This window comes from Phragmites australis, chromosome 1 (assembly GCF_958298935.1).
Source record: "Phragmites australis chromosome 1, lpPhrAust1.1, whole genome shotgun sequence".
Lineage (NCBI taxonomy): Eukaryota > Viridiplantae > Streptophyta > Magnoliopsida > Poales > Poaceae > Phragmites > Phragmites australis.
Genome location: NC_084921.1, coordinates 15,722,583 through 15,742,608, shown reverse-complemented (window position 1 = coordinate 15,742,608; position 20,026 = coordinate 15,722,583). Strand labels below are relative to the sequence as shown.

The following is a 20,026-nucleotide window of genomic DNA, read 5'->3' as shown; positions in this document are numbered from 1 at the left end:
GGGCGAGGGCGAGTGAAAGTGAACACGGATCAAGCTAAAGAAAAACACTGTGCACAGCCAGAATTTAGGGATACTTAGCTGCCCGGACCGCTATCCCATTCTTCCTTCCTCCCTCCTCCATGCACCTTCCGTGATCGCACTGCACTTGGCTGCAGCCGCACTCAAGTTCCTGGCCCAGCTTACATGCGAGCTCAGCAATCACGGAATCATCACCACTTTCTGTACCGAGACGATCGAGGGGGGAAAAAAGGGAAGGGCAATAAAGTACACTAGAATCAACGAGCGTCCATGTTCTATTGAACGTAGCTCGCTATACGGAGTACGTCCGATCCGGATCCTTGTCAATAGATGAGTACCACATCATTCATGCACGTACGTAAAATAAGGGCGGGACCGGAAGACGCTACAGTTTGGGCCCAAGAACGAAAAGAATCAATGACAGCAGGTAACACGATCGAACCGGCGGTGCTATCTTTCACCGGACCTGTGAGCGTACGCCCATTTATTATTGCCATCTCGCGGTGATGGAATCGCTGGGAGCGCCACAGCTCACAGGCCGGTGGCGAACGGGATGGACGTGCCGGCGAGCCACACGTCCCCGTCGATGAAGGACCCCACCGTGAACGCGCTGGCCTCCGCGGCGCTGGTGATCACGTGGTACCCCTTCCACTTGACCCGCCCCGAGGTCCCCGCGCCGGGGCCCATGTTCATGTACTCGCCGTAGTAGAGCGTGTCGAGCGCGAAGTTGCCGTTCCACTCCAGCCACCCGGCCGGGTCGATCAGCGAGTCCAACTCCGACTGCATGAACACCGTGCGGGAGTACTGCTTCCAGGGGCGGCCCAGGTACGTCTTGGTCGTGGACTCGGCGCCGACGAGGTCGGACGCCGCGGCGACCTTGCATTTCTGGATGGAGATGCCCGTGTTCTGGTTGGGGTCCTCACGCCCCTGCGCGGTGAAGATGTTGCTCTGGTTCGGGAGCGGCTTGCGCGCGTAGAGGTTGCAACCCTGGAGCACCACGGCGGCGTTGCCGAAGATGAAATCGATTGTGCCGTACACGTCGCAGTCGCGGAAGAACTGACGGAGGGAGTGCACGTAGAGCGTGTCCTGGTAGCCCACGAAGCTGCACCGGTAGAACGCCGACAGGTCCGCGCCCACGCGGAGCGCCACCGCCTGGTGCTTCGACGGGCCCGCCGAGTTCTCGATCGTCAGGTCGCGCCCCAAGAAATTGTTGCCCACCACAGCTGCGGATAGATACAAGAATTCATCAGGTATGTTGCGTTTCTCATTTCTTGTTTGTAAGAAAATAAACTAGACATAATCTAAAAAGAAAATAGATAAAAAAAATCGAGAAAGCAGGCAAGTTTATGGGCTGAATTGTGAGATCGCTATAGGCCGCCGATAAGGAAAGAAGGCCCAACTAATCAGATTATTTTTCAGGTTTCCTTTGTCTCGGCCCAGTAAACAGATATGGCCTAGTCTATACTATATATTACCCGGTCAAGATTTGAAGCCTCTCAGAAGCTAAGGCACTGTAGATATTGTAGGATCTTTTGTACTATATATATATTAACCGGCTAAGATTTGGAGGCTCTCAGAGGCTAAGGCACTGTAGATATTTAATCCTCTTATATACAGGTATAGATGTGCATATATATATGTATGTATTTATATATCTATACTTATACGTATGTTAACTGTAGCATCTTTTGTACTATATATATTAACCGGCTATGATTTGGAGGCTTTCAGAGGCTAAGGCACTGTAGATATTTAATCCTCTTATGTAAAGGTATAGATGTGCACATATATACGTATATGCATTTATATATCTATACTTATACGTATAATTTTGATTTTCGATAAATTTCAGAAAAATGTCGAATGGAATATTAGTTATATTAATCAATCGGTTAAAATAATCTAAAATACAGAGAAAAATATCTAAAACTTAAAAAAATATAAAATAAATTTTGTTAGGTTCGTATTACTTTCGTCTACATGTTGAATGGAATATTAGTTATATTGATAAATTGACTAAAATAATCTAAAATACAGAGAAAAATATCTAAAATTCAAAAAAAAATAAAACAAATTTTGTTAGATTCGTATTACTTTCGTCTACATGTTAAAAGTATGCGCATGTATGAAAGTACTAATGTAGCATCTTCTGTAGCATTTAATCCTCTTATGTACAGGTATAGATGTGCATATATATACATATATGTATTTATACATCTATGCTTATATGTATGTTTACATATATATACATATAATTTTCATTTTCGATAAATTCTAGCAAAAATGTCGAATGGAATATTAGTTATATTGATAAATCGGCTGAAATAATCTAAAATATAGAGAAAAATATCTAAAACTTAAAAATATATGAAACAAATTTTGTTAGATTCATATTACTTTCATCTACATGTTAAAAGTATGTGCATACATGAAAGTACTACTGTTTTTCTTATAATTAAGTGAATGTGTTAAATATTAATAAATTCGTAAATAAATATTGATATGTCCAAAACTGATGAATCCAAATTTTTTTAGTCTTTTTTTATCATACTATGTGCAAAAAAGATAGACACAACGTAGACGCGCCAATCAATCTAGTGTGTCTTGGCCCAATTTTGCTTTGTGCTGTTTCTGAAATTTGATCTGACCGTCAAAATGCGAATTTTCTAGTGCTGCTGGACCATATTTTGTATTTCCCCTTTATTTACGAGGTCCTAGAAAGCGTGTGATCTATCAGCAGACAATAGGACCTCATTTTAAGAACTAACATCCTGTTTGTGTGTCCTTGAATTATAGATTCTAGATTGTAAATTCTACAAATAAACAGTCATCTTGTTTGTTTGTCCTTGATTATAGATTCTGAATCGTAAATTCTACAAACAAACAGTCAGATTCTAAAATCTAAAAGTAAATTCTACAAATATATATAGATTATGATATAATTCATAATCTACTACGATAAACATCTACAATACACAGTTTAAAGAAACAAATATGACTAAAAAACTTTAGAGAGGACCAGGAGGGCCAACAGAAGGCACTGGACAGACGCTGCATGGAAAGCTGCGCGCACATGTAGGCAGGACGCGACGATGCGTACGCGCACAAGGCAACCGCGGCAGCTTGAATCAATCTACTGTAGCAGTGGGTCCTGAGTAGTATACGTACTTACACGTATATATATATGTGTGTATATGTATATATATACATATATATGTATATCTATACATGTATAATTCATATGTACATATATATGTATATATATATATGTAATTTTCTTTTTCAAAAATTCTAGAAAAATATCGAAATGAATAAAATGAAAAGAAAAATATCTAAAACTCAATAAAATATGAAACAAATTTTTTTAAGTTAGTATTACTTTCACCTACATGTTAAAACTATGTGCATGCATAAAAGTACTATTGTTTTCTCTATAATTAATTTAATGTGTTTAACATTAATAATTTTATAAATAAATATTGAAAAGTACAAAATTTGTGAACTTAATTTTTTAGTCTTTTTTTGTCGTGCTCTACACAGCAAAATAAAAATAGACGTGACGTAACATTAATAATTTTATAAATAAATATTGAAATGTACAAAATTTGTGAACTTAATTTTTTAGTCTTTTTTTATCGTGCTCTACACAGCAAAATAAAAATAGACGTGGCGTACGCGCACCAATCAGACTAGTATATACTGCCGTCATAGTTGTAGGGATGAATATGGAGGTATATGTAGAGTTAATTAACTAGAGTGAATTTACGGATATCCAAGGTCGCTTCACGCCTATCCGTACCACACCACACTGCTACCTTATGCACGTTGCACGGTACGACGACATGTACCGAGATTATTAATACCAAGTTACGAACGGGACAGATTATGCAAAAGGATACATCAACTCTCTACATTGGTGAACAGTACCTGTGGGTGCGCACGCATGCTGTTTTTGTAAGGATAACATGGTTGTGCTGAAGCACAAACTTGCACCGTTTGATGTGTACTACTACTAGCCAGCAGGATAGGACCTCCTCCTGTATTTTTTGCACCAGGACAATAATGCAGTAGTTGGTTGGTGATTGCAGCCCATTTTGTGCAACCTAGTGATGGTGCTGGTACCGGCCGGAAGAAAGGCATGATTGGCCAGCTAGATTTCTCTGTCACGCTACGTAGCGGGGATTGGGGCTCAAGATTTGTGGCTCCCCGGCCTACCTAATAATCAGTACCACGGCCAGTACTCTAGCCACTGCCACCTTAATTTGGAGGCAAGCATAGCATACCCGCGCGCCCAGCAGGCAATTAGCCTAGCAGCTAACTAATTAAACACACTGATGCATTCATGATGCAGGCGTGTAACATAGTTATTGATCTGACCTGACCTGAGTTTTCCAGAAAGAGTTCACTACCCGCTGGTAGCACCGGCAGGCCACTTTTTCACTCACTCATCTAGATTATCTATCGATATTTAGTTAATTATATCTGTCTGAGCAAACTGAGCTAAGTTTCTATTTGGTTGATCGAATTTGATATCGTATAAACGAATATAATAGATAAGATTGTGATTAGTCAATCGTACGAAGATGATTTTTTTGCACCGATAAGTATGCCAGTCTACATGAGTGATACAGTAGTCTACATATGCCAAATCAACCTGCAGTGGGAAGTAGAATTCCTGAACTAGATTGCAGACGCATATTTACGTTACCAGATCGAGCTAAAACAATATATACGACAACTAACACGTATCTATGTAAAATTACAAGCATCCGGGCAAGATCATCCCATAAGAATAACCAGCCAGTAGCTGATATGCATGCACTGGTGATCTTTAATTTGGGGTCAGATCGCCAGGCATTCAGTTGAGACGCCTGCTGCGTGGACTGGCTGTGGCACCGATACAGGGAAGGAAGGAGTCAGACAGGCAGTGAGGCAGGGGCCCTGATCACGGACGAGTGGACGATGATCGACCGACCATCACCAGTCCCGACATGCATATATATGCCGAGTCATCTAGATCTTATACTAGTAAAAAATGATTTATATACATAGTTTTAAAAAAATTATACGGGATACTTTTTAACCGTCCGTAGAAATTTTTTTATATAAATTAGATTTATATAGATAGTTTTTGAATCATATGTATAAATTATTTGTATAGATGACTCATTATTGTAATCATTCGTACTAAGTTAAAAAATAAAAAATATTTTTCTTACTCACACCAGCCTCCTATATTATTATATAGACGTGGTCGCTAGTCACACGAATTTTCACGTGAAATACCATGAGAATGTTTTATAGGAGTTAAACCCGTAACCTCTAACTTCACATAAACATTCTTACCATCTCACCTATCGTTTCATTACATACCATTATATAAAAATAATCTATATAAAAATAATCTATATAAAATATATGCTCAAAACAAATGGGACAACATTAGTACAGATAGTTTTAAACTTAGAATTGTCTGTATTGTTCTTTTTTTTTAAGACGGTTCTAATTTAAAACCATATGTATTGTTCTTTTTTACATACAATTCTAATTTAAAACCATCTATACTATTAATACTAACTATTAATACTAAAAGTACAAACTATTCTAGTATAGAACTGTCTGTATTGTTTGCTTTTTAAAGACAGTTTTAATTTAAAATTGTCTATACTATTACTATCAATAATACAAATGATTATAAATTAGAACTGTTTAAAAAAAACAGTACATACAAATTAGAACTGTTTTAAAAAAACAATACAAATGGTTATAAACTATAACAGTTTGTATTAGAATCGTATATATTGTAGCGTCATGCTTTATTGTAATTGTATGTTACTATTTTTTCAGATAGATCTAGTTGGAAGCCGTCTATGATACCGTTTATATAGACAGCTCCATAAATCTGTACAGAAATTTCCTACTAAATAGATTATATAGTAGTGAGCGCATTATTATTATTTTTTGGTCATACATGCACTCACACGCGCGCACAATCGGCAAGCGAATCTAGTACGGTATCGTGATAATTGACAGCACTGTTTAAAAGTGTGTTAACAAATTACGATGTGCAATAAGCAGCCAGATCGCCCGAGTAATTTAGCTAGTTAGAGAGGGCAGATCGGCCGAACAAGCACATCTAGGTCATGTGGTGCCTGGCACAGTTTAGCTTAAAGCCAACCCGGAAAATACCACGCCGACAGAGACATACTTACTATTGGCTGTCAAGCTCTCATGCAGCTAGTGCATAGATAATATGCATGCATGCACGCACGGACAAGACGCATCCTAGCTTCGACTTGGTGCTCATGATACTATTATACTTTTTAATGGGCAAAAAATACGAATTTATACAATATACGTGTGTATTTAATGAAATGGATAAAAAAAAATTCTGTATTTATGATTTTAGCACTTGTATTCGGCACACCGTGTGCCAAAAATCAAGTGTATTCGGCACACAGTGTGCCGAAATACATATTTTTTTCATGCGGCCGGTTCGATTTATGTAATTGACAACTTTTAACTAAATTTGAAACGAGAAATTTAACAGCCATTTTATCTCAGTAATTTGGCTCTTCATTTTATGTAACGATATGTTGCTATTTCATGTGATTTGGCTCTTCATTTTATATAATAAAATTAGAAATTAGTTGTTAATATAACTGTATATTTCAAAATGCATGAGTAAGAAAGCATATAGTCTCTAAGGTGGCGGGCAGTCTTAACACTTCGGTATATTTCAACATGCACAATATTAACCCTTGTATCATTGATCATCTCGTGATGGCGGCGGAAAGTGATGACGTAGATTAGCGAAATCGTCGAGGCATTGGTGGCATGAAATCGTCGTCGTCGTCTTGAGGTATCACGGTACGAGCACGTGCTCTTGTATTGTTCGTTGAGAACCTTCTCCTGTGTAGCTGGTGAAACGTCGAGGCATTGGTGGCATAAAATCGTCATCGTCGTCTCGAGGTATCACGGTACGAGCACGTGCTCTTGTAGTGTTCATTGAACCTTCTCCTGCATGGCTGGTGGAACATCGAGGCATTGGTGGCATGAAATCGTCGTCGTCGTCTTGAGGTATCACGGTACGAGCACGTGCTCTTGTAGTGTTCGTTGAATCTTCTCCTGTATGGTTGGTGGAACGTCGAGGCATTGGTGGCATAAAATTATCATCAACTCTTGTACCCCTTGGGTTCACTGATCTTCGTCGTCTTCTACGTGAACCAGGTATCACACCCCCGCCAAAAAACATATGCATTACTAAGAAGTGTGAGATTTCTTTGTTGATTAACTCTGCGTCTTCTGGAAACGTCTAAAGCAGAAAAGAGGTATTCGAATCAATAGCAATAACATAAGTATAGTGATCAAATAGAAAATAACGAATCTGTATGTGGGATGCATACTGTTCGGGCAATATCGCCATCCTTCTTTGCCTTATACAGAAACCCAACACAGAAGAATGGTCGGCTAGTTCGCACACCCTGAGATATATTTGACGGCACTCATGCAAGAGGGTCCCAAGGTCGTCGGTTTGTTACATGTAAAAGTAGAACGGTGAACGCAGAAAATAGCAGTCTTGCATTCAATTTAGACACAGCTTGGATTAGGCTGCTCTCTTTGAAGGGATCCTCTTTCCCTCTATACACAACCTGCAAGGAGGCAGTTAATGCTATATCGATCGTTGTATGTGTCCATAGGAAGCCAGTACTAGAATTTCTCATCATATAGGTATTGATCTTTCACTGCAACTTTTTAGCTCTACACCAAAGCATGAATCGCTGATTATTTAAAAAATATTAAACAGGTATGAAATATCGTAAATGGTAAATACAAATGCTTAATAAGTTACTCATAAATAAGTTATGTGTCCTAATTAGTTGAAAAAAGATTATGTAAATTAAATGTAATTACTTGAACACTGAAGTGTATGGCATAGTACAAATGAGTACATAATATAGTGAATAACACTTAGTATAGATGAGTAAAAAAATAGATAAGTACACAATATATTGCACTTGCTCATTAACAATGCCGACGCCGCAAGCAATCCCTAGGAGTGTAAGCGTCTAGCGGGTGTGTGGCCCTCATCCCAGCGGCCTGAGCTGGCCCCTGCCACGTGTGCCCTTGGTCCTCATCTTCATCGTCATGCTGTGTTCCAACTCCACTGAATGTGTATCCAGAACCGCTAATTCAGCGCTGCATGTACCACGATGTAGGATCGTCATGCGGGAGTGTGCCTGCCGGTAATACGTGCTCAGTTGGAGTCCGAAATACTGGAGTCTCAACTTACTGGTACCACTGTGAACCCCCAGGTGCATCGAAATATTAGGGGTATTAGCCGCTCAGTAGCTCGGTGAAGCTGCTCGCTTGCAATGCAGTAGCCCAGTCAAAATCTTGTGTGCCGCTCCAGGTGGACGTCTAATGCGTGCAGTCAATGACGTCCTCATGGTGAGTTAATAAGCCTGGTGGAATTGTCTACGTAACCTGAGTAGGTTGTGTGAACGGAGGGGGCTAGGAACTCAGTGTACACTCCTCAGGAGTAGGAGCCTCGGTCACCTCTCGGCTCCAGCACAAGAATGTGTCACATGATAGGCCGTAGACGAAGATGCCTCCTGTGAATGTGCCTCATGAGCACTGGATGAGTGTCTGCTGTGGGAGGCACGGGACAGGTCCATGGCGGGTATGTCGTAGCTCCTAGAACGCGGGGCGCAACCACCTAGACCACGTATCACGGACAACAGGCGAGACCTTCTCGTCCTCATGTAATCCCGGAGAGGGTGCCGATCCCTTCGTGTGGCTGACCCACTTGCTTCCCCACATGCATGCTCCGCATGCCTATGCATTTCGTATCCCGCTTCGGTCTGTAGTTGTTGAGTGTTTTGTCAGTAATACGGATGAGAAACTAATGAAAATCGTTATAAGTACAACATCACTTACCACCACATGAAGAAGTCGGGTACGATCTTCGAGGAAGGGTCTGCGGGCTGGCAGTACGTTGCCGCTGAGTAAGGTGGGACGCGTGCGTGACTGGTACCACGAAAGATACTCCCAGTACGTGCTGTCGTCGTACTGTCCCGCAGGAACAACGACATCCACTAGGCCAGACTCCATCCACCGGGTGATGTGCTCTGCATTAATCTTCGACCAGTCATGTGTGCCTACGTTCCCTTGGCACTCCTCCTGTATGTGACATAAACAGTTACAATTTCGTAACATAAGAATGTTATGTACAATAACATATTTACTCGTGCGTCCCACCAGCGTCTCGTGGTGAAGGTACTGGCACCAACTGACGATGACCAAACTGCCTCTGTACACGATCAGGAGAATACACTTCTACATTACTCATGTAAAGAAAAAAACATCTGGTCATCCATAAGTCGGAGTCACAGAAACAAGGGGATGCAATGAGGCTACTAGTCGCAATTTCGGCCACTCGTTCCCTACGCCAGGATTCCACTCCACGAGTTCGGCGCTGAGGACGTCAAGGTCACTAATTACCCGGGTGTAAATTCCATAGTCTTGGTGGTGAGTCCATCGCAGCCTGGCATGAATCCACCGATACCCCCATCATTGGCCTTATGTCGTGGAGCTCTGGAGCTAGGAGTATCTCCTGGTTTATCGACCGTGGGTGAGCAACACCTACTATCCAGTTCCCATCTCCGATGGCGTTGCCGATGATATGAGGCCAATGATGGGGTATCGGTGGAATAATACCAGGCTGCAATGGATTCACCACCAAGACCATGAAAACTACGCCCGGGTGATCAGTGACCTTGATGTCCTCAGCGTCGAACTCGTGGAGTGGGATCGATGGTGTAGGGAACGAGTGGCCGAAATTGCAACTACCGACCTCATCGCATCCCCTTGTTTTCGTGACTCCGACTTATGGATGACCAGATGTTTTTCCTTTACATGAACAATGTAGAAGTGTATTCTCCTGACCGTGTACAGAGACAGTTTGGTTATCGTCAGTTGATGCCAGTACCTCCCCCACGAGACGCTGGTCGGGCGCAGGAGTAAGTGTGTTACAAAATTGTAACTATTTATGTCACGTACAAGATGAGTACCAAGGGAATGCAGGCACACATGACTGGTCGGAGATTAATGCAGAGCACATAACCCGGTGAAAGGAGTCTGGCCCAGTGGATGTCATCGTTCCTGCGGGACAGTACGACGATAGTACTTACTGAGAGTACCTTTCGTGGTACCAGTCACGCATGCGTCCCACCTTACTCAGCGGCAATGTACCGCCAGCCCCCAGACCCTTCCCCGAAGATCGTACCCGGCTTCTTCATGTGGTGGTAAGTGATGTTGTACTTATAACGATTTTTATTAGTTTCTCATCCGTATTACTGACATAACCCTCAATAACTACAGACCAAAACAGGGTATGAAATGCATAGGCATACGGAGCATACATGTGGGGAAGCAAGTGGGTCAGCCACGCGAAGGAATCGGCACCCTCTCCGGGACTACATGAGGAGGAGAGGGTCTTGCCTGTTGTCCGCGATACATGGTCTAGGTGGTTACGCCCCGCGTTCTAGGGGCTACGATGTACCCGCCATGAACCCGTCCCGTGCCTCCCACAGCAGGCGCTCATCCAGTGCTCATGAGGCACATCCACGGGAGGCACCTTTGTCTACAGCCCATCATGTGACACGTTCTTGTGCTGGAGTCGAGAAGGTGACCGAAGCTCCTGCTCCCGAGGAGTGTACACTAAGTTCCCAGCCCCCTCCGTTCACACAACCTACTCAGGCTACGCAGACAACTCCACCAGTATTATCAATTCACCAGGAGGACGTCATTGACTGCACGCAGCACACGCCCACTTGGAGCGGCACATAAGATTTTGACCGGACTGCTGCATTGCAAACGAGCAGCTTCACCGAGCTACTGAGCGGCCAATACCCCCAATATCTTGATGCACCTGAGGGTTTACAGTGGTACCAGGAAGCTTATACTTCAGCATTTCGGACTCCAACCAAGCACGTACTACCGGCAAACACACTCCCGCATGACGATCCTACATCGTGGTACATGCAGGACCGAGTTAGCGGTTCTGAATACACATTCAGTGGAGTTGGAACATAACATGACGATGAAGATTAGTACCAAGGGCACACGTGGCAGGGGCCAGCTCAGGCCGCTGGGATGAGGGTCACACACCTGCCAGACGCTTACACTCCTAGGGATTGCTTGTGGCGTCAGCATCGTTAATGAGCAAGTGCAATATATTGTGTACTTATCTATTTTGTGTACTCATCTGTACTAAGTATTATTCACTATATTATGTACTCATTTATACTATACCATACACTTCAGTGTTCAAATAATTACATTTAATTTACATAATCTTTTTCAACTAATTAGGACACATAACTTATTTATGAGTAACTTATTAAGCATTTGTATATACCATTTACGATATTTCATACATGTTTTATGTTTATTAAATAACCAGCGATTCGTACTTTGGTGCAGAGCTAAAAAGTTGCAGTGAAAGATCAATACCTATATGGCGAGAAATTCTAGTACTGACTTCCCATGGACACATACAACGATCAATATGGCATTAACTGCCTCCTTACAGGTTGTGCATGGAGGGAAGGATGATCCCTTCAAAGAAAGCAACCTAATCCAAGCTGTGTCTAAATTGAATGCAAGACCGCCATATTCTGCGTTCACCGTTCCACTTCTACATGTAACAACCAACGACCTTAGAACCCTCTTGCATGAGCGCCGCCAAATATACCTCAGGTATACGAACGAGGCGACCATCTTTTTGTGCTGGATTTCTGTATGAGGCAAAGAAGGATGGCGATATTGCCCGACCAGTATGCATCCCACATACAGGTTCGTCATTTTCTATTTGATCACTATACTTATCTTATTGCTATTGATTCGAATACCCCTCTTTTGCTTTAGGTATTCCCAGAAGACACAGAGTTAATCAACAAAGAAATCTTACACTTCTTGGCAATGCATATGCTCTTCGATGGGGGTGTGATACCTGGTTCGCGTAGAAGACGACGAAGATCAGCGAACCCAAAGGGTACAAGAGCTGATGAGAATTTCATGCCACCAATGCCTCGACGTTCCACCAGCCATACAGGAGAAGGTTCAACGAACACTACAAGAGCACGTGCTCGTACCGTGATACCTCAAGACGACGACGACGACGGCGATTTCATGCCACCAATGCCTCGATGTTCCACCAGCCATACAGGAGAAGGTTCAACGAACACTACAAGAGCACGTGCTCGTACTGTGATACCTCAAGACGACGACGACAACGACGATTTCATGCCACCAATACCTTGACGTTCCACCAGCCATACAGGAGAAGGTTCAATGAACAATACAAGAGCACGTGCTTGTACCGTGATACTCAAGACGACGACGACGACAACGATTTCATACCACCAATGCCTCGACGATTTCTCTAATCTACGTCATCACTTTTCGCCACCATATTGAGATGATCAATGTTACAAGGGTTAATGTTGCGCATGTTGAAATATACCGAAGTGTTAAGATTGCCCATCGCCTTAGAGACTATATGCTTTCTTACTAATGTATTTTGAAATATACAGTTACATTAGCAACTAATTTCTAATTTTGTTACATAAAATGAAGAGCCAAATCACATTAAATTGCAACACATCGTTAAAAAAATGAAGAGCCAAATTACTGAGATAAAAATGACTGTTAAATTACTCGTTTCAAATTTAGTTAAAAGTTATCAATTACATAAATCGAACCGACCGCACGAAAAAAATATGTATTTCGGCACACTGTGTGCCGAATACACTTGATTTTCGGCACACGGTGTGCCAAAATATGTTTTTCCCAGGATTCAACACACGGTTTGCCGAATGCAGGTGATTTTTGGCACACCGTACCGTGTGCTAAAAATAACTTTTTCGGTACACCATGTCCAAAAACCATTTTCGACACACCATGCGTCAAATACAGGTGCTAAAATCGTAAATACAGAAGAAAAAATGTCTATTTCATAAAATATGCTCACGTATATTGTATAAATTCATATTTTTGCCCTATTAAGACTGGTTATATAAAAACCGTATTACTAGATTTGTCTTTTGAAATACTTTAACAAAAGTACAATTTTATTATTGTAAATTAATATATAATTATATAAAGTAGTAGCCAAAGTTACGTTTTGAAGGCTGTGAAAAGTCAATAAAAACCAATAAAAAAGAAAAAACATAGTAATATATTTTATTTATATGAAAGTATTTCAAATACAAATATATTCATATAATTTTTCATATATCCAATAATCTTGATGGTTTTAAAGCATTAATGATCAAAGATTGACGGCACGAATTCTAATACTAAGACGTCGAAAAAGAAAGAACAGAGTGTACTAGCTAAACTCGAAATAGTCCTGTCTATGGATCATGATTGGAGGCGGCGTTGTAAATTTGTACTCTCAGTTGTAGTTGGTGCGAGTAAACTCATACAGGAACGGAGCATTTTAGTCTACAGCTGATCTGGTGGATAGCAATAGCCTACAGTGCGCGCTTAATTGTGCATGCCTGTTGGACCCATGCAAAAAAATTTCGACCCGATATATTGGTTTTACTGGGTCTATGTGGATTCCAATAGAAAAAAAAATACTATGTTTATTGATATTTTATTTAAATTTTATCTGATATGTTTGATAAATCATATTTATCAGTAGTAAATTTTATTTCCGGGTAGAAAAAACACCGAGTTAGACGTTCCTCACACCTGTTTAAGTACACTACTATACTATGCTATTCACGAAACACAGGACTCCAATTTCTTTTCTAGTTTCACCATCGACAAGATGCAATGCAGGTAATGCCACTGGCTAGCAGATGCCATCATCGGACACGGAGGCTAACCTGTTCCTGCTACATACAACTTTGCTATAGTGATAGCGACTGGATCACGGGCTAGATGATCTGGGTGTCGTGGACATCGAGATCGGAAATGTGCCGTCGCAGAGGTACACACGCCTCAGCTCTGACGTTTGAACGCGCGGATGCTTACTATTTTTACCCTTTGTTACTTGATCCAGAAAGGAATTTTTAGATTTACTGTCACTGTCAATCTGTCAATGTAATAACCAGCTGATTTCCAAGCAACAGCTACCTACTGAAGCTACAGCCTAGCTAGTACTTCTTCGCAATGGCGTGTGTACTGCAGCTACAGCCTAGCCAGTACTTCTTCGCAATGGCGTGTGTATTGATTTAATTTCAAGTGGATTGATGCACTTCCTAAAAAAAGATCGATGTACTGTGCAATGCAATCAATTAGAATGCTCATCATCAAGCGAACAGGGATGTGCTAAGTACACTCACCGACTGTGGCGGAGCGGAAGGTGGTGGAGCCGTCGACGACGTTGCGGCTGGCCTTGATGACGGTCTTGCCCATGCCGTCGCCGATGAACATCAGGTTCTTGTGCTTCTTCCCCACCTCCACGTTCTCCATGTACGCGCCGGCCTTTATGTAGATCACGTACCGCTTTGCCGAGTTGGCCGGCGCCGCAGCCACGGCCGCCGACACCGTCGTGTAGTTCCCGCTTCCGTCCTTCGCCACCACCGCGTCCGCTGTTATGCTCACCGCCGGCGCCTGCAGCAGCCGCCGGTCTCCGGGCCTCACCCACCGAGGAAACCCCTTCACCATCTGCCCGTACCCCATGAACGGCTGCCGCCGCACGGTCTCCGCCTGCGCCGTCAACGGTGATGGCGTGGGCGCGCCGGGGCCGGCGCCGGGCAGCTTCTTGGCCATGGCGAGCGAGTTGCTCACCATGCGGGAGACGTGGTGGAGGGTGGGCTCAATGTAGCGCCGCACCCGGCCGCCGTTCTGGTACGCGAAGCCGTCGAGACAGGTGTACTGGTTGGTGATGGCAGCGGAGAGCACCGTCATGACGTGGTCCATGGTCGCGCGCCTGGCGCCCGGCGAGACAGAGCCGTTGGAGGCGGCGGGAGACTCGAGGTCAGCGGTAGTGGCCTGCAGCTCGTCCATGGTGGTGGAGAAGAGCTCCATGCAGTCGCTGATGGCGAGGCGGTCACGCGCGGTGAGGGTCCTGTCCCGGAGGTAGGATGAGCAGTTGGAGGCCGTGGCGGTGACGACATCCTCGGTGCGGTTGACGGCGGCGCAGATGACGTCCGGGAGGGGCTTCTTGTGGAGGTCAGGGATGTCGGCGAGCGTGGACAGGCAGAGGTCTGGGTAGAGTGTGCCGTCGCAGTGCGCGGCAGCGGCGGCCTCCGCGGAGGGGTAGAAGGGGACAGTGCCGGTGGCTCCGGAGGAGGAGGCGGCGGCGGCGGTGCCAGCGAATGTGACAATGAGGAGGACAAGGAGAGGCTCGGGTCTCAAGGGTGTCATTGTGTCCGTGTGATAGCTAGCTCTTGTGTGTAGTGAACAGCTAGAGTGTAAGACAGTAGAGCGAGTCCTGGTCCAGGACTCCTGGATTGGGTTTTATTTCCACGAGGGGTTTATGTTTTATTGCTATACAGAGGAGGCAGACATATATGGGACGATACGATAGGTTTATCGTATATCTTTTTCCAGTGATTAGATACATACGATAGGTTAATCGTATATTCTTTTTCCAGTGAGGGACACGATACATTCACACAACTAATTAGTAGTGCATCAGTAGCAACTACGAAGAAGCATGCAAGGCAAAAGAGATAACCCGATGATCTTGGATGTGAAAAAGCAGCAATACAACGTTTAAGCTTCTCCCTTGAAATCTTCTCAAAACATATTGTACTGATATTGCATTTCTTACCCTAGATGGTGTATTTGAGGTAAACATTGAGAAGATTTTCTCAAATTGTCTTGTGTTCACAATACTACAGAATCTATTTAATGTGATGTTTCTGTACAGATAGATCTATAGAGCTGTATGTACAAAGTATACTACAGACAGCTTAAAACTAGAACCGTTTGAGAAAATAACAACGAACAATTGCAACAAATCAGGACACTACAGTACAAACAGTTACAAACTACAATCGTATGTACTAATAGTATAGATGTTTCTAGTTTAGAACCGTCTGTACTGTTCCTTTTTTTACAGACGGTTTCAAATTAGAACCGTCTGTAAAAAAGGAATAGTACATATTATTTTTATACAGATTATTATGAACCATCTGTATAAATAATGTCCTACTCGTTTTGAACGTATATCTTATATAAATTATTTTTATAGAATGATCAACAATGAACGACAGATGAGACGGTAAGGAAGGTTTACGTGAGGTTAGAGGTTGGAAGTTCGACTCTAGAAAACACACTCGTGGTATTTTGTGTGAAAAATTGTGTGTCGGTGTATCAGGAACCGGGGGTCCCCGAATCCCGAGGCCAGGCCAGCCATCCGCCACATGATGCCATCCAGCGGAGTCTCTCCCGCGAGGTGAGAAAGAGCGAGTCCCGGGAGAAGGCGCTCGGGGCCACAGTCGGTGGCCCCCGAGTACCCCAGTTCCCCGATGATCCACGAAATCCAAGTACCGGGAAGAAAGTGCTCGGGGAAGTGTACGGTGACCCCCCGAGCACCCTAGTCCCCCGACGACCAGAAAAGCTAAGTACCGGGAGAAAAGTGCCCGGGGCCGCCGGACGTAGCCCCTGGGCACCCAAGTATCTCGAGGGCCCACCAAAGGAAGTTCCGGGAGAGAGTGCTCGGGGGCTGCTGCACGCAGCCCCCGAGCACTCGGTTCCCCAAGGATCCGTACAAGTGTGCCCGGGAGAGAGTGCTCGGGGGAGGTAAACAGTACCCTCGAGCACTCGGTTCCCCGAGGACAAAGAAAGGGCATTCTCGGGAGAGAGTGCTTGGGGAGGTGAACAGTACCCCCGAGCACTCGGTACTCGATGACCCAGAAAGTCCCCTGGTGGAGGCCCCCGAGGGGCCCACCGACGAGGTGTCAACCAGTCAAAGGCCCGAGGCCACATTTAAAGAGCGTGCGTGGCCTGTCACCTCCAACTGCTCCCACCGCGCTCAGCGTCAGTTCCTGCCACGTTTTGGCAGAGAGGCGTGGGGTTATTAATTGCACAGGTCCCGTCCCGTGCCATCCGGCCCGTCTCAGGATAACGTCGTAAGGGCCGAGGCGTTCCGCCTGCCGCGCTGCTGTGGCAGGGGAACAAGACAGGGCGGGCACGCCGGGTCGCTCTGCGGCTGCCTGGTGGGCCCTCTCCACGGCGCCCGATGCCAGGGCATTTATTGTGATGGATGACCGGGCGTGCGACGCATTTTCCACCCCCGGTCACTTCGCCCAGAGGAAATGATGACGCCCTTTCCATTTATGGTGTCTCAAAACTTGTGCCCCCCTCCCGTTCGGGGCACGTTGCGGCTGGCGGGTACTTAAAGCAGCTGGCGGCACAACAGAGAGAGAGAGGGAAGAGAGCGGAACATATAGCTAAATGCATCTGGAATAGATCCTTAAGCTCAGAAGAACACAGCGCAAGAGAAACACGGCTGAGAAGTGAGCAGCATGAGACAACCGAAGAACAAGGAGCCCCAGGCTTTAGAATAGGAGATCCTCCTTGTAACCAGCAACATCCTTGAGGGACTTCCTCGAGACATTCATAGAGTTCATACAGGAGTAGGGTGTTATGCCCCCGTGCGGCCCGAACCTGTCTAAATTCTAGTGCATTTACTTCTTCTTGCACTACGTCACTCCACCACCACCGGCAGTTGCATTCATTTCCATTTATTTCTCCGACGAACATATTCAGGATCATCCCCCCGGTCGAATCTCTAAAAAGGGGTCTTTCGGGATCCCTACGACTGGAGTTAATCCTCCGACAGCTCGCGCGCCAGGTAGGGGGGAAGTATCCCTGAATCTATTTGTTTGTTATCTTCCGCAGAAAAAATGGTCGGTGGTCATCGCCTCCAGCGTTCCAGCTCCAGTTCTAGAGGGGAAATGCAACCCCTCGCACAGGAGGCCCCAGTCGCTGCCGCGTCCCAGCAGCAGCCACGATCTGCGTGCGCGGCGCTCCCCTCTCAAGGGGACCAGGGCGCTGGGCCCAGCAGGGCCGACGTCGCTGCCGCCGCTGCATCATCCGACCCCAGCCGGCGGTCGAAACTCCCACCACCAGGTCCGCGTCTGGACAGCGCCGGGCGCCTCTCCGGCGTAGGCTCGCCTTCGGCGAAGCCAGCCCCGGGAGCGCGCTGCTTGCAGCGCACGCTCTCCTCAGACATCCGCCTGTCCAGGCGACGGCGGAAACCCCGGAGGGCCGCTGGCTCTAGGAAGTCGCTGCCCTGGTCGGCATTGCCCGCCGCCAGGTACTGGCCGAGAGTTCTCGCACCACAACCCAGCGTGGCGCCGCTGGGACCGGCCCATCGTCAGGTGGCGCTCGCGCTGGCCGGGGGGCCTCCAGGCGGAGCGTCGCCCCCTGACCGCGTCCGGGGCCCACGACCTCCGCTTGCACCTCAATGAGCGGAGAGGCATCGAAGATGCGCGCGTCCCTCTCGAGCGCCAGCGGGATACCCGGCAGGAGGCCGAAGCTGAGGACCAGGCTTCCTCTTTTTCGGCCTATGATCGCCGGGGCTCCCCGGCTCGCTGGCGTTCACCGCACAAGAACGCCACCCGCGCCACAGGGTACGGCACCGGCTGACGTGCCTTCACTAGCGAGCTCCGCCGGGTCAAATGGCTCTCCAAGTTTCGCCCCGAGCTGCCAGAGAAGTACGACGGGTCCATCGACCCCGTTGAGTTCCTTCAGATATACACTACTGCCGTCTAAGCGGCTGGTGGCAGCGAAAAGGTGATAGCTAACTATTTTCATGTTGCCTTGAGGGGCTCTTCCCGTTCTTGGCTCATGAACTTACCCCCAGGGTCTATTAGCTCCTGGGATGATCTTTGCCACCAGTTCGTGGCTAATTTCTAGGGCACGTTCACACGCCCTGGCCTGGAGTGCGACCTCCACGCCGTCAAGCAGCAGGAGGGGGAGACGGTGCGGCGCTTTATTCAGCACTTCAGCCAGGTCCGCAACACTATCCCGCAGATAACCCCCCACGCTGTCATCGTTGCTTTCCGGCAGGGCGTCCGCGACGAGCGGATGCTCGAGAAGCTAGGCACGCACGAAGTCGAGACCACTGCGGAACTTTTTGCGCTGGCCGACAAGTGCGCCAAGGCGGCGGAGGTGCGGGCTTGGCATGCTCCGCGCCCCGAGCGCCTCGCCGCCGATCAACCACGTTCTTCCCGCTCTGATAGGCGGGAAAAGAAAAAGAGAAGGAGGCGCAAGGCCGTCCCCGCCGAGCCGGCCCAGGGCCCCGCCCATAGGCCGGCCCAAGAGCCCGACCGTCGGCAAGCACGCCGGGCGGCCACCGATAGACGGCCTGCGCCCGTAGGAGCCCCGGCCCTCGCTCCTCCTAGGGTTCCAGCTCCCGCGAGGGCCCCCGCCCCGGCTAGGGCCCCCGCTCCCGCGGGGCCCGAGCCGGGCAAGTGGTGCCCGATTCATCAGACCAGATGGCACGACCTCACGGAGTGCCGAACAGTCAAGGGCCTCGTCGAGCAGCGCCAAAGGGAGCGCGACTAGTCCCACAGGGGAGGCGACGCTGGAGCCGCTCCCGACAACACAGAGCTCGGCTTTCAGGAGCCCGAGCACACCGTCGCCTTCATCGACGGAGGCGCCTATACGCCTTCCTCACGGCGCGGCGTCAAGATCATGCGGCGCGAGGTAAGCTCGGCAACCCCGAGCAAAGAGGCCACAAGGCCCCTGAGATGGTCAGACGCCCCAATCACGTTCAGTATGGCCGATCACCCCGCCTGTACTGCAGGCGTGGGGCGACTACCCTTGGTAGTGTCCCCCACCATCTGCAATGTAAGGGTCGGCAGGGTGCTGATCGACAGGGGCGCAGACCTCAACCTCCTTTCCAAGGAGGCCTTCGAGAAGCTGCAGGTGCGCTCCAGGCGCCTAAAGCCGTCGCTCTCGTTCTGCGGGGTGACACCCGGGCACTCCCTGCCCCTCGGGCAGGTTGAGCTGCCCGTGACTTTCGGGAGTC

At 46.6% G+C, this 20,026-nt stretch overlaps 1 protein-coding gene across 1 annotated transcript; it reads right to left on the bottom strand.

The window, feature by feature from the left end:
* Nucleotides 1–241: 241 nt before the first annotated feature.
* On the bottom strand, nt 242–15,501 carry LOC133911070 (pectinesterase-like). The gene is made up of 2 exons (XM_062353292.1): nt 14,379–15,501; nt 242–1,241 (listed from the first exon to the last, which is right to left on the bottom strand). The coding sequence occupies exons 1-2, from the start codon at nt 15,403–15,405 to the stop codon at nt 550–552; spliced, it is 1,719 nt and encodes a 572-aa protein (XP_062209276.1). The 5' UTR covers nt 15,406–15,501; the 3' UTR covers nt 242–549.
* Nucleotides 15,502–20,026: the final 4,525 nt, after the last annotated feature.